This window comes from Carlito syrichta, unplaced genomic scaffold (assembly GCF_000164805.1).
Source record: "Carlito syrichta isolate Samal-C Ts95f unplaced genomic scaffold, Tarsius_syrichta-2.0.1 Scaffold314111, whole genome shotgun sequence".
Lineage (NCBI taxonomy): Eukaryota > Metazoa > Chordata > Mammalia > Primates > Tarsiidae > Carlito > Carlito syrichta.
In genome coordinates this window covers 1485297-1506924 of record NW_007258207.1, presented here as the reverse complement: position 1 = coordinate 1506924, position 21628 = coordinate 1485297, and the positions used below count along the sequence as shown (strand labels likewise).

Below are 21628 nucleotides of genomic sequence, written 5' to 3'. Positions count from 1 at the left end.
TTTTTGATTTATTGTAGAGATGAGGTCTCGCCAAGCTGCCCAGGTGGGTCTCGAACCTGCAGGCTCAGGCAATTCACTCACCTCAGCCTCTCAAGGCATGGAATTACAGGCTGAGCACCGAGCCCGGCTCTCAAAACATTTTTAAAACACAGTATGTACTATAATTTGCAATAGCAGATGTTTGTCTCTCTATATTGAATATTTTAACTGGAAAATGATACATGGTCCATAGACAGGCCGGAGGGAACCAGTGATTTCACCAAAATTCAGGCAAAAGGCATGAAAAGATATACTCATTTTCTAGATAGATGATCCAAATCTTTTTATCAGATTCTCAAAGAGGACTCTAATGAATGGAATATTTTTTCTTGGATCTAGGCCAACACCAATTACTAAAGTCAATAAAAAGCAATGATAGCTGTATTATGATTTTTTATTTATGACTCACAAAGTTCCTCCAACCTAAAGACAGTTTTAAAATTTAAAATTTTAAAGTTTAGGCCAGGCTCAGTGGCTCAGCCTGTAATCCTGCACTTTGGGAGGCCGAGGTGAGTGGATTGCCTGAACTCGCGGGTTCGAGACCCACCTGGGCAACTTGGCGAGACCTCATCTCTACGATAAAGCAAAAAATTAGCCGGGCGTGGTAGCGTGCGCCTGTATTTCCAGCTACTTGGAAAACTGAGGCGGAAGGATCGCTGGAGCCCAGCGGGTCGAGGCTGCGGTGCCCGGGAGCGGCCACTGCACTCCGGTCTGAGCGACAGAGTGAGACTCCAACTCCTAAAAAAATTTTTTAAATGATCATTTTAAAAACTATTTTCCAATTAGAAGAAAATATGAAAACATCTAGTGATGTTTTGCAAAAGATTTTGCAAACATAATCAATATTCTATTAAATATTAATGCTTATACTTTTCAAAGTGAAATGTACAGCAAGTACAAATCAATAATTTCTTTCCTCAAATGGAGAAAATGTAAGATTCTGGGACATAATTCTAAAGTTCTCTATAGCAGTTTTTTTGTGAACGTGAGACATCTTGTACACATAAATCCTTTTAACATGCTACTACCCTTGGGCATATGAACAGGGAAGTCATCCAAAAATAAAAGAAATTTATGACACTCACGTCACTCTGGTTTTTGGCTGTCTTCAAGGAGTGCAGCATCTTGGGATCATCATTAATGCTGAGGGCCCCAATCATCTTCCCTTTGTTCTTTTCATAGTCTTTCTTGTATAGCACCTGCAATGACATCACACATGCCACCTTCCACTCACCAGGAAATGTTCCCAAAGACCTCCTGCCCAGGTCCCAGATCGTACTCACATCACTGGCGTTCTTGCTGTTGGCTTTGGCTGCCAGCAAAGGAATGGCATCCACTTTGATGTCAAATTTCTTGGCTTTACTCTTCTCCCAGTCATGCTTATAAATATTCTGGACAGAAAAAAATTCAGCAAAGAAATTATAAGAACAACATTAAACACAGAATTTTCCGTGTTCCAGCAATTCATTGAGTTTCATTAAGTCATTGCTGTGTCATTCAGTAAAAATTTAAACAATATTGAAAATTTGAATGTATAGACTTAGTTCTCCTATAACTACTATATTTAACAAATGGTAATATAAGTACTGATTTATCTATCATATAGTTTCATTCTCCCTACCCATAAATAAGTGTAATGTACTCTTTTTAGTGTTCTGTGAACTTTCTAAAGACTCAGAGGATATAACATAAAATGACAACTACTTGGAGAAGGTGAAATGTGATGCTTACATGGGAGACATATTGTGAAACTCTAGGGATTAACAGAGGAATACTTGAAGAAATCTTATGGCAGTAACAGAGACCAGGGGAAAGGAAATTTGATAGTTCAGTAAGAGTCTTAAGATGATTTGGGTCTTAAAAACTCTACTTACACACAAGTAACAATCTCAATAATGTGTATGTGCACAATCTCGAATCCTGTCTTTTATAACCTATAACATTTTCTCTTTTAATGCACACCAAATATAGGTTTCTGTGGCTTTGGTACTTACATCACTCAGATTATAGGCATTAACTCTGTGTTGGATAAACTCTGGAGCATCTGCTGGTACATTGCACTTGAACTTCTCACCTTCATGTTTTGCTTTGTAACTCAGCTGAAAAACAATAAAGGATATACAAACAGTTCAGGGTGAGAGCTTCCTTGAATTTATGTAGTATAGTATATATAGCTAAGGCATTAGTGCCCTTTCTAGAAAAATGCTTCAAAGAGATCCTCAATGCAGTCAAACTCTATCACAGGACCCAAACTCTCACGTGCTCTTTCAGAGATGGTAGTATAGTGGTCCCCCCTTATCTTTGGAGGATATGTTCCAAGACCTGAGTGGATGCTTGAAACCATGAATAGTGCCTAACCCTACGTATATGGAGATTTTTCCTAAACATACATATCCACGACAAAGTTTAATTTATAAATTAGGCACAGTAAGAGATTAACAACACTCACTAATAATAAAATAGAACAACTGCAATAACATTCTATAAAAAAGTTATGTGTATGTGGTGTCTCAAAATATCTTATTGCACTGTGTTCTCCTTTCTTCTTGTGAGAAAGAGATGAAGGGGAACAGCATGAGATTTCATCATGCTACTCAGAACAACATTCAATTTAAAATTGATGAATTGTTTCTAGAACTTTCCATTCAATATTTTCAGATCATGGTGGACCACAAGTAACTAAAACAGTGGAAAGCAAAACCATAGATAAGTGGAGACGGTGTAACTAATCTTTGGGCCACCATTTTGTAGATGCTATTATAATATGCTATAAATATTGATTACAGAGGGCAGATTCTGGGGGGCATGAACTTCCGTAATTAAAGCACTAACAAAACAATAATAGGCCAGGCTCGGTGGCTCAGTCTGTAATCCCAATACTTCGGGAGACCAAGGTGAGTGGATTGCCTGAGCCCACGGGTTCAAGACCTGCCTGGGCAACTTGGCGAGACCTCATCTCTACAATAAATCAAAAACTAGCTGGGCGTGGTAGCACGCGCCTGTAGTTCCAGCTACTTGGAAGGCTGAGGCGGAAGGATCGCCAGAGCCCAGCAGGTCGAGGCTGTGGTGGCCAGGAGCGGCCACTGCACTCCAGTCTGGGCGACTGAGTGAGACTCCAACTCAAAAAACAAAACAAAACAAAACAATAATAATTATAAATAAAATACTAGCACAGTTAAAAATATATGTAAGCTCTTATTTAAAATATTAAGCATGGGATTTTATTTAAAAATTTTAAAGATGATGTTAGGTTGAAGGAAAGGAGTGCAAAGAAGGAATGAGGCTGTTGAATTTTAGAGCCAAAGGCAAAATGCATAAGATTGAAAAGAACTGTGTGAGAAACACCTCCAAGACAGAGTTCATGACCTATCCAGGCCTATAAGAAGAGCGTTGGTGTCCGGACATCACATACAGTATTTTATTTCTCTGCAGATTCCTGAGTTCAGATTGGTCAATATTGTTAGTATTAAGCTGTTCTTTATTAGGACACAAAATATTAACATACTAGGAAAAGTTGCATATGAACTAATACAAATTTTGGGTTATTCTGATGCCATTCCCCACTTTACCAATTGCATAGAAACGAATTTGTGCTATAAAATACATTCAAAAGTAGGAAAGCTGTTTTTTTCATTTGCCTACCTTGAGAAGGGGGTGCTACTCTTTAGGACTACAAAAGCATTCATTTGGATAGGTAGCAAGGCAAATATGTCCTATTCTTGAGTTTGTTAACCCTTCCGGATTTAGTTGTGTTAGTACCTTGTTACTCAAAGTGTTGTCTACCAATCACATCGTCAACATCACCTAGGAGCCTAACAGAAAGTCAGAATATGGGGCCTTCTCAGATCTACTAAGTCAGAATCCGCACTTCACCAGGGTCAGCAGGCTATTGCAAGAATGTGGATGTTTGAATGTGGACACTACTGCTCATTTGAGCTTGGCATGGTCGCACCAGCCATGCCTTAGTCTTGCTTTGACAATCCAGTCTAAAATGCCTATCCAGTCACTCTCCGATGACAACCCATTTTAATTCTGTAGCATCATCCTTTATTAGTTTCCTTATTGTCGAATGCCCTTCTTGTTTTTTGGTGTGTTTCTTTTTTTCATTTTTTTTTTTTTGAGTTGGAGTCTTACTCTGTTGCCCAGACTGGAGTGCAGTGGCCGCTCCCAGCTACCGCAGCCTTGACCTGCTGGGCTCCGGCGATCCTTCCGCCTCAGCCTTCCGAATAGCCAGAATTACAGGCATGCACTACCAACGCCCGGCTGATTTTTTGATTTATTGCAGAGATGAGGTCTCGCCAAGTTGCTCAGGCGGCTCTCAGGTGAGTCTCGAACCCAGGGCTCAGGCAATCCACTCACCTCAGCCTCCCAAAGGCGCGGGATTACAGGCTGAGCCACCGAGCCCGGCTCTCCCTTCTTGTTACTGTGCTCTCTTTTTGCAAAATCTTTGTTAGCAAGCTCAAGAATAGGAAATATTTGCCTTGCCACCTATCCAAATGGAGGCTTTTCTTGTCACTGCTTTATATTTAAGTTAGCATGATGCTTCAGTGTGCATGTGACAGATTCTAATGAATAACTAAGATATTCCCACTAAAAATCAGTAAGTTACTGGGGAAGTAGTCATTATTTTTATTATTGTCTAATACCATTTTCCTTAGGCTACAATTCAATCTAGCAGCTTCATTTGTGTTTCACTAAAGAAATCTTGGAAAATAACCTTATTGGGGACAGTAGATGAGCTCATGACAATTAAGTGTGTAAAATGCTTACATTTTATTTTATTATTATTATTTTTTTTGAGTTGGAGTCTCACTCTGTCACCCAGACTGGAGTGCAGTGGCACACTCCCGGCCACCGCAGCCTCCACCCGCTGGGCTCCGGCGATCCTTTCCGCCTCAGCCTTCCAAGGAGCTGGAACTACAGGCGCGCGCTACCACACCCGGCTGATTTTTTATTTATTGTAGAGATGAGGTCTCGCCAAGTTGCCCAGGTGGGTCTCGAACCCGCGGGCTTGGGCAATCCACTCACCTCAGCCTCCCAAAGGTGTGGGATTACAGGCTGAGCCACCAAGCCCGGCAATGCTTACATTTTAAATGAGCAAAGCACTTGGGGCTACCCACACTTGCATAAATCAAGATACTTACATCACTAAGCTGCTTCGTGTTGAGCTGGGCTTGCAACAGTACAGGAGTATCAGTGACTGCTGTGAATTTGGTCTTATCCGGATGAACTTTGTAGGTATGCTAGAAAAGAAGATGTATTTTTATGAAATGTCATCGTGTATCTTATATTTTTGTGTATATACACACTAACATAAAAAAGGTTCCAGGCAAACATAAACTTGGTTGATATGTTCTCACTATTTCTCCCTGGCTCTATCTTTCTGTCTCTCTCTCTTCTTCCCTCTCTCTCTTTCCTTTCCCTCTCCCCACCCCCCACCTTCTGTCTCTTTTTTCTCTCTCTTAAAGTTGCCTCTGGCCAATCTGCTACAACTCAGTAACCAGATAATCGTTCCCCTGCTGACGCATTACGTTGGCCTCCATGATGGCTCTCCACTGCACTTAGTTTTCAGTCTAAGCAATACTTTGATTTACGAGCCCTACAGAATTCACCCCCTCCATCTCCTACCATTTCGCCTCTTGCCATCGTCCCAGTACATTTCAGGCACCTCCTCCTTTCAATTCCTTAAATGCGAGCCTCTTGTCTCCTTAGGCTGCTCCTCCTGCTGTTCCTCCCCTGCTTATGGCATGGCTGGACATTCCTGTTTTAGACCTTCCTTGAGCACCCAACCTAAGGTGCCTAGCCAATCACTTTCTCTCACATCATCCCACTTTTTTTTTTCTGTTGTAGAGACGAGGTCTCGCCAGTTTGCCCTGGTTGGTGTCGAACCTGCAGGTTCAGGCAATTCATTTGCCTCAGCCTCCCAAAGTGCTGGGATTACAGGTTGAGTCATTGAGCCCGAGCTTGGCCACATCACCCTACTTTAATTCTGTATGTCATCCTGGAATAGTTTTCTTATCAATGCCTGATATCTTTGTTGGTTCTCTTCTCTCTTCCTTTGTTTATTGTCTGTTTCTTCCACTACGGGGGAAGCTCCGTGAGAGGCACAGCATCGGTTCCCTTTCCTTCCCAGCACCAAGGATAATGTCTGGCACATGCTGTCCCCTCATGTAAATTTGTTGATTGATAAACACTTATTTCTAACCTTCATGCCCTCTTTTTGTATGTATAGACTGATGGAAATAAAGATTATAAGCTAATATAAATAAAGATTCATAAATTAAAGGAAATAAAGATTTATAAAACCTCAAATTGTTTTGTAACAAGTAGCCCTCTTCATAGTAACAAGTAGCCCTCTTCATAGTAACTATTTTGTTCCCTAGTTCTACCCCAAAACCCAAATTTAAAATGTAATATTTCCTATTAATCACCAGATGTGAGCATTCAAACTCCTGCTCAATTTACCACTAGATGTCACAAGAATCCCAAATCCAATCTTAAGAATTCAGAGCAGCTGACTTACGTCTTTACACTGGTCTAGCTTCTTGATTGCCTCATATTCTTGTGTTATTGTCTGAGGGAAATAGCATTTCCCTTTATCTTCTTCATATTCTGCTTTGTAAGTTTTCTATAGTGAGGAAAATCAAAAATAGATCATGATTGTTGTTGTTCCCAAACAATGTCACTGTGAGGCATGAACAATTGTCTTCAAACTTACGTCACTGTTTTGAGCTGAAACTTTCAGGCAGTGTGTGTGATATGGGTCTTCAAAGCTGCCTACATAATGTCCCAGAATATTCTTTACATATAGATCTTTGTATTTTGCCTGGGAAAGAAAACACAGATAATTCAAGACAATAGTTACTTGTAGACCAGTAGGAAAGCCCTTCCACCCCAAATGTAGCTGTGTCCTTTCGAACCTCACTGAAGTTCTTCAGCTGAGTATCAAGTTGGTATTTAGGAGTCTCGCAGTAGTTCATGCTCTTGGCTTTTGTCTTCTCATAATTTTCCTTGTATAGTCTCTGTCAATGGAAAAATAAATTAAACAAACAAAAGGAAAGAAAAATATATCTCATGAAGTATACTCCATTCATGTCATCGCTGCACTTTAACCAAAGGGGCAAAATTTGTAGGGACAAAAATAGTACAAAATGTATATGATTTATTTTCCATGAAGCAGAAAAGTAGAATGAACATGGTGGAGGCACATGTCTTGTGTAATCTTATCTGCTAATAACCATAGATATGTTTATATTACTTGTCTTAATATCAGAATGAATAAATTAGAGCACACCAATGCCACTATTTGAGCAAGTCTTTATCTTAAAATAATTGTTTTCATTTGAATGTGTTTGAAGGAAACTTAATTTGTTAGGAGCTGATGCAAAATGAGATATATGGTATAAGGTGAATCTTAGGTACTTACACACAGTCCTAGAAAAATATTCAGTTCAGACTTGGCAAAACACACATTTTACAGCACCTCTGAAAGTTGGCTTTTATAATTAAGGCCTAACTTTTTTTAATAGTAATAATGCAGGAAAAAATGTTTTTTCTCTTACATTGCTTATGTCATATATTTTTTCACTTTCTCTTTTAATTTTTTCATATAAGAATCCAAAAATATACTCAATAAAGATAGAAATACTTGTAAACAATATGGAGTAATAGGGAGTATTCCTTTTTTGCTAAGAATTAAAAAAGCGATTTTTGTAAGGAGTTTTATTTTATTTTTAATAAGTATGTTGAAGTCTTTAAAATAAATTCATTATTCTATACATTTTTTTTTTTTTTGAGTTGGAGTCTCACTCTGTCACCCAGACTAGAGTGCAGTGGCCACTCCTGGCCACCACAGCCTCGACCTGCTGGGCTCCAGCGATCCTTCCGCCTCAGCCTTCCAAGTAGCTGGAACTACAGGCACGTGCTACCACGCTCGGTTAGTTTTTGATTTATTGTAGAGATGAGGTCTCGCCAAGTTGCCCAGGTGGGTCTCGAACCCGCGGGCTCAGGCAATCCACTCACCTCAGCCTCCCAAAGGCGAGGGATTACAGGCTGAGCCACCGAGCCCGGCTATAACTTTTTTAAAAATAAAAATCTATGCTTTGGAGTTTATGCTTTATCTAGTCTTTTTTACTTTATTTATCTTTATTCTGTTGCCCAGGCTAGAATGCAGTGGCACGCTCATGGTCACCACAACCTTGACCTGCTGGGCTCAGGTAATCCTTCCTCCTCAGCCTTTCAAGTAGCTGGGACTACAGGCACGTGCTACCACGCTCGGTTAGTTTTTGATTTATTGTAGAGATGAGGTCTCGCCAAGTTGCCCAGGCGGGTCTCGAACCCGCGGGCTCAGGCAATCCACTCACCTCAGCCTCCCAAAGGTGAGGGATTACAGGCTGAGCCACCGAGCCCGGCTATAACTTTTTTAAAAATAAAAATCTATGCTTTGGAGTTTATGCTTTATCTAGTCTTTTTTACTTTATTTATCTTTATTCTGTTGCCCAAGCTAGAATGCAGTGGCACGTTCATGGTCACCACAACCTTGACCTACTGGGCTCAGGTAATCCTTCCTCCTCAGCCTTTCAAGTAGCTGGGACTACAAGCGTGCGCCACCACACCCAACTAATGTTTTGATTTACTGTAGAGACAGGCTGGTCTTAAACCTTTGGACTCAGGCAATCCTCTCGCTTCCGCCTCCTAAAGTGCTGGGATTACAGGCGTAAACCACCACAGCCAGCTACTTTATTTGTCTTTAATTTTCTCACTCCTTGGTTTTTACTTTTCTGCACATATTTTTACAAATTACCTTAATCAGTTCAGGGCACCAATTGAATACATATGTGAATTTACACATATATTTATACATACTGAAAGATTAAGCTTATTTCTAGGAAAAACAATGTAGTACATTTTTCCTCCTATTTGAAACAGGGGGCATTAAGGAGATAAAGAGATAAGCAATATTCACCAGCATCTCAAGGTTCAAAGACATCAACAAGAATGAACAAGTCTAGCTCCTTTACCACCTGGGTAAATCTTTCTCATTTAATTTGTCATCTTGAATCTGAGATTTTATCCATCCGAGGTTATGTTAAACAGCAAGTATGGCCACAACTGAAAATATTGGTGATATATAAATATACTCACATCACTCTGGTTTTTGGCTGTCTTCAAGGAATGCAGCATCTTGGGATCATCATTAATGCTGAGGGCCCCAATCATCTTCCCTTTGTTCTTTTCATAGTCTTTCTTGTACAGCACCTGCAATGACATTGCTCATACCACATTTCATTCACCAGGAAATGTCCCCAAAGCTGCTTTGCCCAGGTTCCAGGCCATACTCACATCACTGACGTTCCTGCTGTTGGCTTTGGCTGCCAGCAAAGGAATGGCATCCACTTTAATGTCAAATTTTTTGGCTTTGCTCTTCTCCCAGTCTTGCTTATAAACATTCTGGACAGAAAATTTTAGCAAAGGAATTGGTAAAATTGATATGCATGTCATCACATTTAAAGACTAAAGGGTAGCTAAATGCCTTATCTTACTATAAAATCAATAGACCTTTTTTTTTATTGTCTGGGAAATCATGCATATTTTAGATAATTTTCATTAAGCTGGAACTTCTTATTCTCTAAGATCAGGCTTCTTTACTCTCCATTAGAAATTTTTTTTTTTTTTTGAGTTGGAGTCTCACTCTGTCGCCCAAGCTAGAGTGCAGTGGCACACTCACAGCCACTGCAGCCTCCACCTGCTGGGCTCAGGTGATCCTTCTGCCTTAGCCTTTCAAGTAGCCAGAACTACAGGTGATGCCACTGTGCCCGACTAATTTTTTGATTTATTGTAGAGACGAGGTTTCACCAAGTTTCCCAGGCTGGTCTTGAACCCCTGGGCTCAGGTAATCCTCTCACCTTGGCCTCCCAAAGTGCTGGGATTACAGGCGTGAGCCACCACGTCTGGCCTTCCATTAGAAATTTTTATCAAACTAACTTAATTTTAATTATCATACTAATATTTGATTATTAACACTGCATGTTTTACAGAGTGGCATAAATATTCTACAGTTAAGTTACTTTTTATGATATAAAGACATCATTTTCATTTGCTCTCTAAATTCTCTGCAATGGTTATTTTATAAATCATTACATTACTCACTGATGCTAATCTTTTTTTTTTTTTTGAGTTGGAGTCTCACTCTGTCGCCCAGACTGGAGTGCAGTGGCTGCTCCCGGCCACCGCAGCCTCAACCTACTAGGCTCCAGTGATCCTTCCGCCTCAGCCTTCCAAGTAGCTGGAACTACAGGCGCGTGCTACCTGCTAATTTTTTGATTTATTGTAGAGATGAGGTCTCGCTGCCCAGGCGGGTCTCGAACCCACAGGCTCAGGCAATCCACTCACCTCAGCCTCCCAAAGGCGCGGGATTACAGGCTGAGCCAATGAACCCGGCTGATAATCTTTTTTTTTTGAGTTAGAAGTCTCACTCTGTCGCCCAGACTGGAGTGTAGTGGCTGCTCCTGGCTACCGCAGCCTCGACCTGCTGGGCAGCCTCGACCTGCTGGGCTCTGGCGATCCTTCTGCCTCAGCCTTTCAAGTAGCCGAACTACAGGCACCCGCTACCACGCCCGGCTAATTTTTTGATTTATTGTAGAGATGAGGTCTAGCCAAGTTGCCCAGGCGGGTCTTGAACCCGCGGGTTCAGGCAATCCACTCACCTTAGCCTCCCAAGGCGCAGGATTACAGGCTGAGCCACCAAACCCAGCTGCTAGATAATCTTAGTACTCATTTATAGACTTATCAAGGAAATTGAGACTCCCCCCCAGGGTAATTTTATATTTCTATAACATTGAGTTTGAAAAAGAAACAGCAATGAATATCTGGACTTCTGCCCTTTAAATCCCTTGTATCTTCATTTGTGCAAGTTCTCTTACATGTAGAAAGTAAGTATTTATGTAAAATATGGTATATTAAAGCCTTGGAAATAAATGAAATAAAATTGTGTCTAAATAAATTAGGTCCCAAAAGAAAATGAATGATAGTGTGATGTAAATAAATATATGGTTAAAAGATTAACATTAAGATTTGTAAAAAGCATGTATGAGCGGTGGCATTTTTTTTGTTGTTGAGTTGGAGTCTCACTCTGTCGCCCAGACTGGAGTGCAGTGGCCGCGCCCGGCCACCACAGCCTCGACATGCTGGGCTCCGGCGATCCTTCTGCCTCAGCCTTCCAAGTAGCTGGAGCTACAGGCGCGCGCTACCACGCCTGGCTAATTTTTTGATTTACTGTAGAGATGAGGTCTCACCAAGTTGCCCAGGCGGGTCTTGAACCCGCGGGCTCAGGCAATCCACTCATCTCAGCTTCCCAAGGCGTGGGATTACAGCCTGAGCCACCAAGCCCAGCAAGTGGTGGCATTTTGAAGGCTGGTTAAAATATATGACTTAATTGTATGAAGCAACTTAAGATTGCTACACACATTTAATACAGTGAATTCAAAGTCATATTGGCAGAGATATAGGAACATGATACAAATGTTAACTGCTTTTCCTACCTTTAACATTAAAATATTTATTAAATTGCAAAGAAACGATTCAAAAAATAAAAACACAGGATGTCAGTATATTACATGGTGGATGCATAAGGAACTTACATCACTCAGGTTATAGGCGTTTACTTTGTGCTGGATAAGCGCAGGAGTGTCGGGGGGGATATGGCACTTGAACTTTTCACCTTCATGTTTTGCTTTGTAATTTAGCTATGAGAGAAAGAGAAGAGAGAGAGAGAACAATTATTCTGAAGAACTGTTCCAAAATATTAAAACTCATGTGTGAAACATTTTGTAAAGTAATCAACAAAGTTGCGAAGATCAAAAGACACATCTTGAGCTTGGGCAGGCCATCCAGTCTTATTGAACTTGTGTGCCGGACACTTGAAAGCTGTTATCACATCTGTCACCACACTAGAACTCTAATAGAACAAGGTGACTTTCATACACATTCTCCACAATTAGTCCTGTCGATGCTGAGAGAGACATGGCCCTATCTTTGTTTTCATTGTCAATGTTCACTTACTGGAGTATCTTTCTGAACAAATCTGGTTCTGTGTCCCCTCACATATATATCATGGCTATTGACACTCTAATTGAAGTCTTCATTTCTGTCCATAAATCTACTGAGGTCGCTTTTATTTTGATTTTTTCTGATTCAACATAAATTTGGAAATCCATACTTAAAAACTCATATGATAAAATTTGTCTCAAAGACTCCCATGTACTGAATACCTGCTCTGGTGCAAAGTGTGTTTACGCAGATGCCTCCCTTTGCTTAATCTTCAAAACAGTCACACATTATAAAGGGGAAATACAAAACAGAGAGAGGTTAAATCATTTGCCCCCACAGACTTGCATGACAGACCTGGAATTTTAATGCAGTTTTGGCTGACCCAGGAACTCATGTTTTTTCCAGGGCTTTAAGATTTAAGAAACATTAGTTTCCTTCTCAGAATTACTTCACTATAAGTGTTATCCACCCAAGAAAATGCAAGGCACCAACTAGGAAAATATTTTAGGTGAGGACAAATATATATAAGTTAACCTTGCTAAAACTTACACAGCCTTTTAAATAAATGTGGTAAGTCATTGGATTTTTATGTAGAGTTAGAATATGCGGGCAACCCCTTCGGGTTCTGTCCTCTTAATAAATACTGCTTTCAAAAAAAAAAAAAGAAAGAAAGAAAACGTGATCCCTCATAATCAGATTTCTTGGGTAGTTAGAGGAACTTACATCGCTCAGTTGTTTGGAATTGACTTGGGCTTGCACCAGAATAGGAGAGTCCATAACTTGAGTGAATTTCGTCTTGTCTGGATGAACTTTGTAGGTGTGCTGTGGGAGAGCAAAGGAGTTTGATTTAGCAGTATCACCTCAGATACAAGATGGCCTATAGGCCTAGCAAGCAGAACCCTATCTTTCAGAAAGAAAAGAAACTTGTAGTTAATAAAACATCTATCTTTTTTTTTCTAACTAGATTGCAGTTTCTTTGAAAAGTGCTCTTAAAACTGTATGAGAAAATTCACCATATCTTCAATTCCCAATAACTCTGGGAAAATGAGCTAAAATGATCTCTTGAAACATAGGGATGCCAACAGGGGAAAATAGTACATCTGTTACAAAATAGATTTTGTTTCTTACAGTTTCTTGCTTACATTTATCTGTAAAAGTGTAAATTTTTTTTTTGAGTCAGAGTCACCCAGGCTGGAGTGCAGTGGCACACTCACGGCCACCTCAGCCTCGACCTGCGGGGCTCAGGAGATCCTTCCGCCTTAGCCTTCCAAGTAGCTGGAACTACACGCACGCACCACTACACTTGGCTCAGTTTTCTTGATTTATTGTAGAGATGAAGTCTCGCCAAGTTATCCAGGCTGGCCTCAAGCCTTTGGGCTCAGGCAGTTTTCTCACCTCGGCCTCCCAAAGTGCTGGGATTATAGGCATGAGCCACCATGCCTATCCCCCAAATTTTTAAAATATCTTGACCACTAGATGCTACAGAGGGTAGTCACATTCGAAGTTCAGAATACAGACTTACATCTTTACACTGATCTAGTTTCTTGATTGCTTCATATTCTTGAGTTATGGTCTGGGGGAAGAAGCCTTTACCTCTGTCTTCTTCATATTCTGCTTTGTAGTTTTTCTATGAGTAGAAAAAAAATCAGACATAAGGATGCAACCATTGTGTTCATGGCCACAAAATGTGTTATTTAGAAAGGTCAGACAATTGTCTTAGAACTTACGTCACTGTTTTGAGCTGTGACTTTCATGCAGTGTGTGTGATATGGATCCTCAAAGCTGCCTACATAGTGTCCCAAAATATTCTTTAAGTAGGAATCTTTATATTTAGTCTGAAAGACAATATATTTCATGTATTAACTGGCAAAATGATGGGTCTTTACTTTTTTAGCAGAAGGCGTGATGGTAGGATTGCTTACATCACTACTGAAGTTCTGCAGAACTGTATCAAGCTTAAATTTGGGGGTCTCGCAGTAATTTATGCTCTTTGCTTTTGTCTTTTCATAGTTTTCCTTGTATAGTTTCTGTCAAAGAAAAAAATTTGGTTAAAAAGTAGATTCCTGTCATTCCCACGCTGATTATAACACATATTTTCTAACACTAAACAAAAGAAGAAGAAAAGCTATCGCCTGTCAACTGTCTTAAAAACTGACAATCAAACATGAGGTGCCATGAATCATAAGACTTTTCTATTAGCAATTATTGTAGAGTCTAAGTTTTGCATCTTCTCAACTCACAAAAATTAAGAAGCCCACATGTCACCTCTGACCTAGCCCTTATTTGCAAAGCTGCTTGTGCATTCCTGAATCCTGCCCTTCTCTGTCCCTCAGCTCACACACTCTTTCCTCACTGATGGTGCCCCAGAAAACATGGAGGTTTTGAACAATTGCAAGTTACTGTTTTTTTAAAAGCAAACCCTCATGAAAAGTGAATATAAGTTGAAAGATACACAATCTCTCTTCCTTGTACCAGGGAGAATTCTCTTATTATACAATTAGCCTTAAACATAAGGTATATATAAATAAGAATTCAAACTATGAGTCATTACTAACTCTCCTTCTCTAGAATTTATCATCGGCTTGAACAATGACAAAAAACAATCATCAGTTTTGTTGTTGTTTTTTAGAGACAGAGTCTCCCTCTGTCATCCAGGCTAGAACACAGTGGTGTGCTCATGCAGCCCTGAACTCTTGAGTTCAAGCCATCTTTCCATCTCAATCTCCAGAGTATCTGAGACTACAAGTGCACCACACTCAGATAATTGCATTTTTGTTTTTATTTTTTTGTAGATACAGGGTCTCACTATGTTGTTTGGCTTGGTCTTGATCTCCTAGCTTCAGATGATCTTCCTGCCTCAGCTTTCTTAAAGTGCTGGGAATTACAGACACGAGACATTGTACCTGACCCAATTATTAGTCTTAAATATACAACTGATAAAACAGATCACTGTCATTTTTTCATTTTGGATTTTCAAAATGTAAATGATGCTATTAATTTTTTTTTAATTGGAGTCTTACTCTATTGCCCAGGCCGGAGTGCAGTGGCACACTCATGGCTACCCCAGTGTCAACCTGCTGGGTTCAGGCGATCCTTCCCCCTCAGTCTTCCAAGTAGCCAGAACTGCAGGCACACACTATCAGGTCCAGCTAATTTTTGATTTATTGTAGAGATGAAGTCTTGCCAAGTTGCTCAGCTATTCATTTTTAATACTTTTATATTCCTGTCTTTATAAACAAAGTAGATTTGAACCTGGGCTTTTATATATTTGACAAATGTGTTTTTCACTTAGAAAGGGGTGTGTGTGTGTGTGTGTGTGTGTGTGTGTGTGTTTATGGTCAAATTAGTCTCAAGTTGTTAGTCTATTAATGCCAAGCCTAATCTTATTTATCTATTTTAAATCTAATGATTTAATCAAGCTCTCAACAATTCCACAATTAGAAATTCCTATGAAAACTTAGGGAGTCATATTTTAAGTCCTGTCACCGTTAAATGATAGTTTCTGGGACCAAGCACTATCTTTGAAAATCTCCTCCTAACTCTGCCAAAATCACAACACATCTACAACATGCTTTTTGCTCATATGGATGCCCAAGTCTTGGAACATATAAACAAATGAGGATTCTCCTGCCCATAGAACTAACTTTACACATTATACTCAGAGGCACATCATATTCAGAAGCACTCACACCTTTCCATGGTTAGAGAGGTCCAATGAAACTTCCACTCTGGTACCTTAAAGTATGTGCAAGTTTATATATGCATTTAGTCATTACAGAAGGAGAAAATTTTCATCTCTTTTGCAGCTAAGGTTTAAAAAACACTTTTGACGAGATTATACTTACATCACTTAGGGCATTTCCTGCCGCCTTCAGCTGCCTGAGCTGTGGGTTCTCTGAAGCAGGAAGTATATTATAATCTGCTTTTCCTTTATTCTTTTCATAGTCTTCTTTGTATTTTACCTGTAGGAGTAAAGTAAAACGATAAAGTAACTCTATGGGTTATTTTTGCCCTTGTCTCTATTATGGATATTATGACATAGTTCCACAAATCAATTTTCTCTTTAGAAAAATGGCAGCTTGACATTTTATAAACAAAATACTCATAGTAACTCATAACAGCAGCAGAAAAAGTGCATAAATTTCCAGAATGCTTTCCCTGCTCATCCATTTATTTATTCAAAACTATCCATAGGGTGTTGATTCTGTACCTGGCTGTGAGACAGATACAAGAAAGAATAACACATGCTCTTTGCCCTCAAAGAGAGTGATACATAAATAATGGAAGAGAGAAAAATACACATATAATGACTGCATATCATGTCCCAGATACCTGCTGCTGTGGAACCTTCACTTTGTCCTTAATCCCTAGCTATCTATCTGCCAACACATTTTTAAAGAAAGGAAGTTCAAAGCATCATCAGCCCACCTTTTTATGCCTCACCTGTGACTGTGTATGGAGCACACATGCTTTTAAGGTACTAGCAGGGTGAGGAGGAGAAAGGAGCTGGGGTGGGATGAATGGTGGAATCTCACCTTTTTCTTCTACCTCTCCCACTCTGAGCCTTTAACTTCAACTATTGCAGAGGCACTAAGTGGGTGGGGTCCAAAAACCCCCTTCAGAAATGTGTTCACAGGAACTAGAAAAAGAAACTTGTTCTGGTTCTGACCATGATCTCCAGTGTAAGTCATTTATGTAGGCAACATAACCACAGAAATTCAAGGAATCCTAGATAAATTCAACACTATGAAGCTCAGAAAACAAAACCAATATGCTTGGTATTCAAAAACAGGAGATACACAGCGAAAGCACAGGCACATCAATCCTACAGCCTATGCAAAATATCACAGGGAGTACTCTACGGGAATGGAAGTCTTAGATAATGGAAGTACTCTACGGGAATGGAAGTCTTTTTCACCTTGTAGAATTATATATTGCCTTGAAAAATGGAAACAACCAAAAAGGAAATTTACAAACCCTACTAGCTCCCTACTTGCATCTGGGATATACAGCCTCTTCTGCTATACAGATGAGCTGTCAGAGCTATGGCAAAGCCATCCCCTCCTCTTAAGCACCAGATCACTCCCCCCTCACCTACTCAAGGACATCGCCCTAACCATTCTCTCTCCCATTATCACTAAATCTTCCTTCTTTACTAGATTTCTTTCTCCACTGGCATAGAAACATGGTGTTTTCTGTCTCCTAGCTTTAAAAATCCCTCTTTACCTACTTTTTCAACAGCTACTAACCCATTTTATTCTTTTCTTACCAGGAAAATGCTTTGAAAGAGTTGAATATACTTGTGTCTTCAGTTTATCTCTTATTATTTACTCATGAATCCTCTCCAAGCAGATGCAACCAAATTGTTCTTGTTAAGATCACCAGAGACCAGACATTGGTCTCTGGTGATCTTAAATCAATTTCAGAAACAACAGATACAGTTGATGACTCCCTTATCTCTCCACTTGCTTCCCAAAATATTGTTCTCTCTTGACTTTGCTCCTACTTCATCTCACAGATATGTTCACATGGAAGGACTCCAGGGCTTAGTCCTTGGAGTTTTCAGTCTCCTTTGATGCTCTCCAGTTCCATGCTACTAAATACTTTTGGTATACTGATGATTCCCAAATTTATATAACCTTTCCACATATCTCCCCTGAAACTTCAGACTCATCTGATCATTTTCACTCAGATGTCTAAAAGGCATCTCAATTCTAACATGTCTGAAGATGAGCTCCTGTCTCTTCTCAAAAAAAAACAACAAAAAAAAACTGCCCACTCCTTCCAGTCTTCCCTATTTCAATAAAGGGAAACCCCATTCATCTAGCTTCTGAAACCAAAGGCTTTCTCTTATACCCCACATCCAATCCATCAGCAAATAAGGTCAGCTCTGCTTTCAAAATTCTTCTCATCACCCGCTACTCTCCTAGTCCAAAACACCATTTTCTTGCACCTGGATCCTGTAATAGCCTTCCAAGTAATGTGACCCTGCTTCTTCTCCTCTCCTCTGGCAGAGCCAAGGCCAGGATTAAAACTAAGTGTACTTGGCTTCAAAGTTTATGCTCCGTTAGTGGTCATCCTGCTTTAGAATGCCTTGGAGTGAGAATATTCACCAAAGTCAGCAAAGTCATATATGATATAGAGATATACATGGATTTATGAACCTTGTCTGTGACAAAGTGTTTTCTTAGTCAGTGGGAAAATAAGAAAAAAATAATAATAATGTTGAATGTGGGAGTGTCTATCTTTACATAAGGTTACCAATTGTCTTTCCGGGGCCAAAAGTACTGCTCTCTGAGATTATAGCCTTTCTACTTCTGGATACAGAAAGGCCTTTTACTCTATGAAATGTTGAAGATAGTAATTAGATGTTGCTAATGCTCATACATGGCACAAAACAAGTTTTTTAGTAGTCTTATCACAATTCCAAAGTACTTTTGTTGTTGTTATTGTTTTCATTCTACTCTTCTTCAAATGCCTGGTAGTTCTACCAAAAACCACCCTCACCCTTAATTTTTATCCATTATATACAAGAACCAGAGTTATAAGAAATTCAAACCACCAAGATAAATGGGATAATTTCCTCATACCTTGCTAACTGCCACTCCAGCTTGTTTATTCACTTTATACTCTGGTGTTTCGGTCTGCATAAAATAGATCTGGTCTTTTATGTTCTCAAAATCTTCTTGGTATTTCCTCTGTAAGACATTAAACACACTGGAGAAATGCCATGGATACAAGCTGTACAAGGGTTTACATGGAGATTTGGAGAAGTTACCCAGAACATCTCCTGCCTCCACCCCCTTGGTTTAGGCAGGTCAGATTACAAATAGAGAATGTGCTCCCATTGCAAAAATGATTAATAACTTAACAGAGATTTGGGACAATTAGAATAGGCTGGAAGCATAATTAGGCTTTTCTTTGCAACCAAGAAAGAGCTTGTGTAGGCCAGGAGCAGAGAATGTAAGAGAAAAGAAAAACAATCATTAGATTTATGTTTTCCAGTGAGAAGAAACTAAATTAATCAATTTTATAAATGCACAGTTTGGTTCCTCAGGCAATGAATAAATTAAAAAGAGCCCCTTCAACTTGTACTAACTGCACTCTGCAGTCAGTAAGAGGGTGTCACCATGTGGTTCCTGTGAGAATTTAGGTAGAGATGATGGAATTTGGCCAAAATAATATTCTCAAAAGGAAAGAGAGCTTATGGAATATCTTTCTTAATGGAAATTCTACACCAGGTCTTGCTCCTGAGAAGAGAGGCCTCAAGTGCTCTGGCATGCCTTCAAGTCTTCAGGTACAGCAGGTGGCTAGAAGTCTAAGACAAGAGGTGTCCCCCCCAGGACATCCGGCCATCCTTTCCCACTTACAGTGCTGAGGTTATCAGCATTCATTCTGGCATTTGCAACTTCAAAGCAAGGTGTCTCACTCCATTTGCCTTTGATTTTATTTTCATAGTCTTCTTTGTATTTTTGCTAGGATAAAAAAGAAAGAAAAGAAAAGAAGTCAAGTAAACTCAGAAACTGACAAATAAAACAGCACATTAAGTGGTGATGATTAACTTTTAAAAATATCTTGAGTGAGTCATTCTTAGGTCCTTAATAGATGTTTTCAGAAAACCTTCTACTGTAGTGTCAATTTTCCCAACAAGAAAGTTGAGTGAGGGGTATAGAGAGAGAATGAGGAAAGAGGGTACTAAGTTCCCTCCCCTAGCTGAGTTTGGGGACTTATTAGTTCATTCAGAAGTTGCAGATATTCCCTGATGTTTAAAGAAAGAGAGTCAGAAGTCATCCTCTATTTATATTTCTTTTTTTTTTTTTGAGTTGGAGTCTCGCTTCGTTGCCCAGACTGGAGTGCAGTGGCCGCTCCTGGCCACCGCAGCCTCGACCTGCTGGGCTCCGGTGATCCTTCTGCCTCACCCTTCCAAGTAGCTGGAGCTACAGGTGCATGCTACCACACCTGGCTAATTTTTGATTTATTTAGAGATAAGTTCTCACCAAGTTGCCCGGGCGGGTCTCAAACCTGTGGGCTCAGGCAATCCACTCACCTCGGTCTCCCAAAGTGCTGGGATTACAGGCTGAGCCACCAAGCCCAGCCATATATTTCAAAGTCACAATAAAACCTATCAACGTGAGAGTTAACGAACATAGTCTAAGCTTTACCAAGACCCCGAGTTATCTAGAAAGCAACAATCACAACAAAATTCGATTTGCAGGCTAATGAATACGTTTAGACTTAAAGAAATTTAATAGAAACAGGAAAATCATTTAAAAATTGAACTACTGCCCTGACTTATTCCCAAACACCATCCCACTTGAATCCCAGGCTGTAAGTGCCTTGAAAAGAGGTATCATATCTTCTTCATTTTCATATCCTCAGAATCTAAAACAAAATGCAGCACTCAGAAGTTACCTAATAGATGTTTGTTCAACGACATTAAGCTAAACTGAGACCATGATGTGTAGTTTTGATCTACCTTGGCCTAAGTGTTCTTGGAACAGAATTAACACAGCCAATCCTGGACCCATGAGCTAGAACCCCAGCTAGGTTAGAGCTATTTCTCCTTCATGGCTCATAGAAATGTTAGCCGACAAAATCAATGAGTCTCAAGGTATTTGCATTCCTGCACCCCCACCCCCTTCAAGGAAAAGGAAGGCAGTTTTCTAGTACACATTTTATAGAGCAAGTACTAAGCATGACTGATGTGCAAAGCCAGTGAGGTTGAGCTAAAGAAAGCCCAGCTCTCTTTCAAATGTCCTATTTACTTTCTTCTCGAAAGGTTAATATGCAAATTAAGAGACAAGTGGTTCTCATGGCTATACATTTTAGAGCCCTGGATCTGGATTCAGAAACTCTGGGCCAAAGACTTGACTCCCTCATTACCAAAAGTATGACTTAGCTTCTCTAAGCGTTTTTCTCAGCCACAAGTGCTGTCAATAATATTTCTTTTCTTTTCTTTTTTTTTTTTGAGTTGGAGTCTCACTCTGTCGCCCAGACTGGAGTGCAGTGGCCGCTCCCAGTCACCGCAGCCTCCACCTGCTGCGCTCCGGCAATCCTTCCGCTTCAGCCTTCCGAGTAGCCGGAATTACAGGCGCGTGCTACCACGCCCAGCTAATTTTTTATTTATTGTAGAGATGAGGTCTCACCAAGTTGCCCAGGCGGGTCTCGAACTCGCGGACTCAGGCAATCCACTCACCTCAGCCTCCCAAGGCGCAGGATTACAGGCTGAGCCACCGAGTCCAGCTTGTCAATAATATTTCTATAGGGGACTGCTGGGAAGTTTAATAAGATCATATACTGAAGTATGTTTTGTAAACCCCATGACACCAAGTAAATGTAAGGTAAGATAATTGCAATATTAACAATGACTATTATTATTCTCATCATCATAACAGAAAGTGAGATACTCTGGAAGAAACAAAATTGTACAGGGAGAGGAGGGGACAATTCTTTTTTTTTTTTTTTTTTTTGAGTTGGAGTCTCACTCTGTCACCCAGACTGGAGTGTAGTGGCCGCTCCCGGCCACCGCAGCCTTGACCTG

General features: G+C 40.1%; 1 protein-coding gene across 1 annotated transcript in view; it reads right to left on the bottom strand.

The window, feature by feature from the left end:
• Positions 1 to 21628, bottom strand: part of NEB (nebulin) — a 223551-nt gene that overhangs the window by 180618 nt on the left and 21305 nt on the right. The window contains exons 11-27 of the mRNA XM_008071077.1: positions 19458 to 19562; positions 18678 to 18785; positions 15933 to 16049; positions 14010 to 14114; positions 13815 to 13922; positions 13610 to 13714; positions 12811 to 12909; positions 11679 to 11783; positions 9382 to 9489; positions 9184 to 9297; positions 6960 to 7061; positions 6758 to 6865; positions 6563 to 6667; positions 5184 to 5282; positions 2034 to 2138; positions 1323 to 1430; positions 1125 to 1238 (exon numbers count right to left, since the gene is read on the bottom strand). Of these exons, the coding sequence (XP_008069268.1) occupies positions 1125 to 1238; positions 1323 to 1430; positions 2034 to 2138; positions 5184 to 5282; positions 6563 to 6667; positions 6758 to 6865; positions 6960 to 7061; positions 9184 to 9297; positions 9382 to 9489; positions 11679 to 11783; positions 12811 to 12909; positions 13610 to 13714; positions 13815 to 13922; positions 14010 to 14114; positions 15933 to 16049; positions 18678 to 18785; positions 19458 to 19562 (1815 nt within the window). The remainder of the gene's footprint in view (positions 1 to 1124; positions 1239 to 1322; positions 1431 to 2033; positions 2139 to 5183; positions 5283 to 6562; positions 6668 to 6757; positions 6866 to 6959; positions 7062 to 9183; positions 9298 to 9381; positions 9490 to 11678; positions 11784 to 12810; positions 12910 to 13609; positions 13715 to 13814; positions 13923 to 14009; positions 14115 to 15932; positions 16050 to 18677; positions 18786 to 19457; positions 19563 to 21628) is intronic.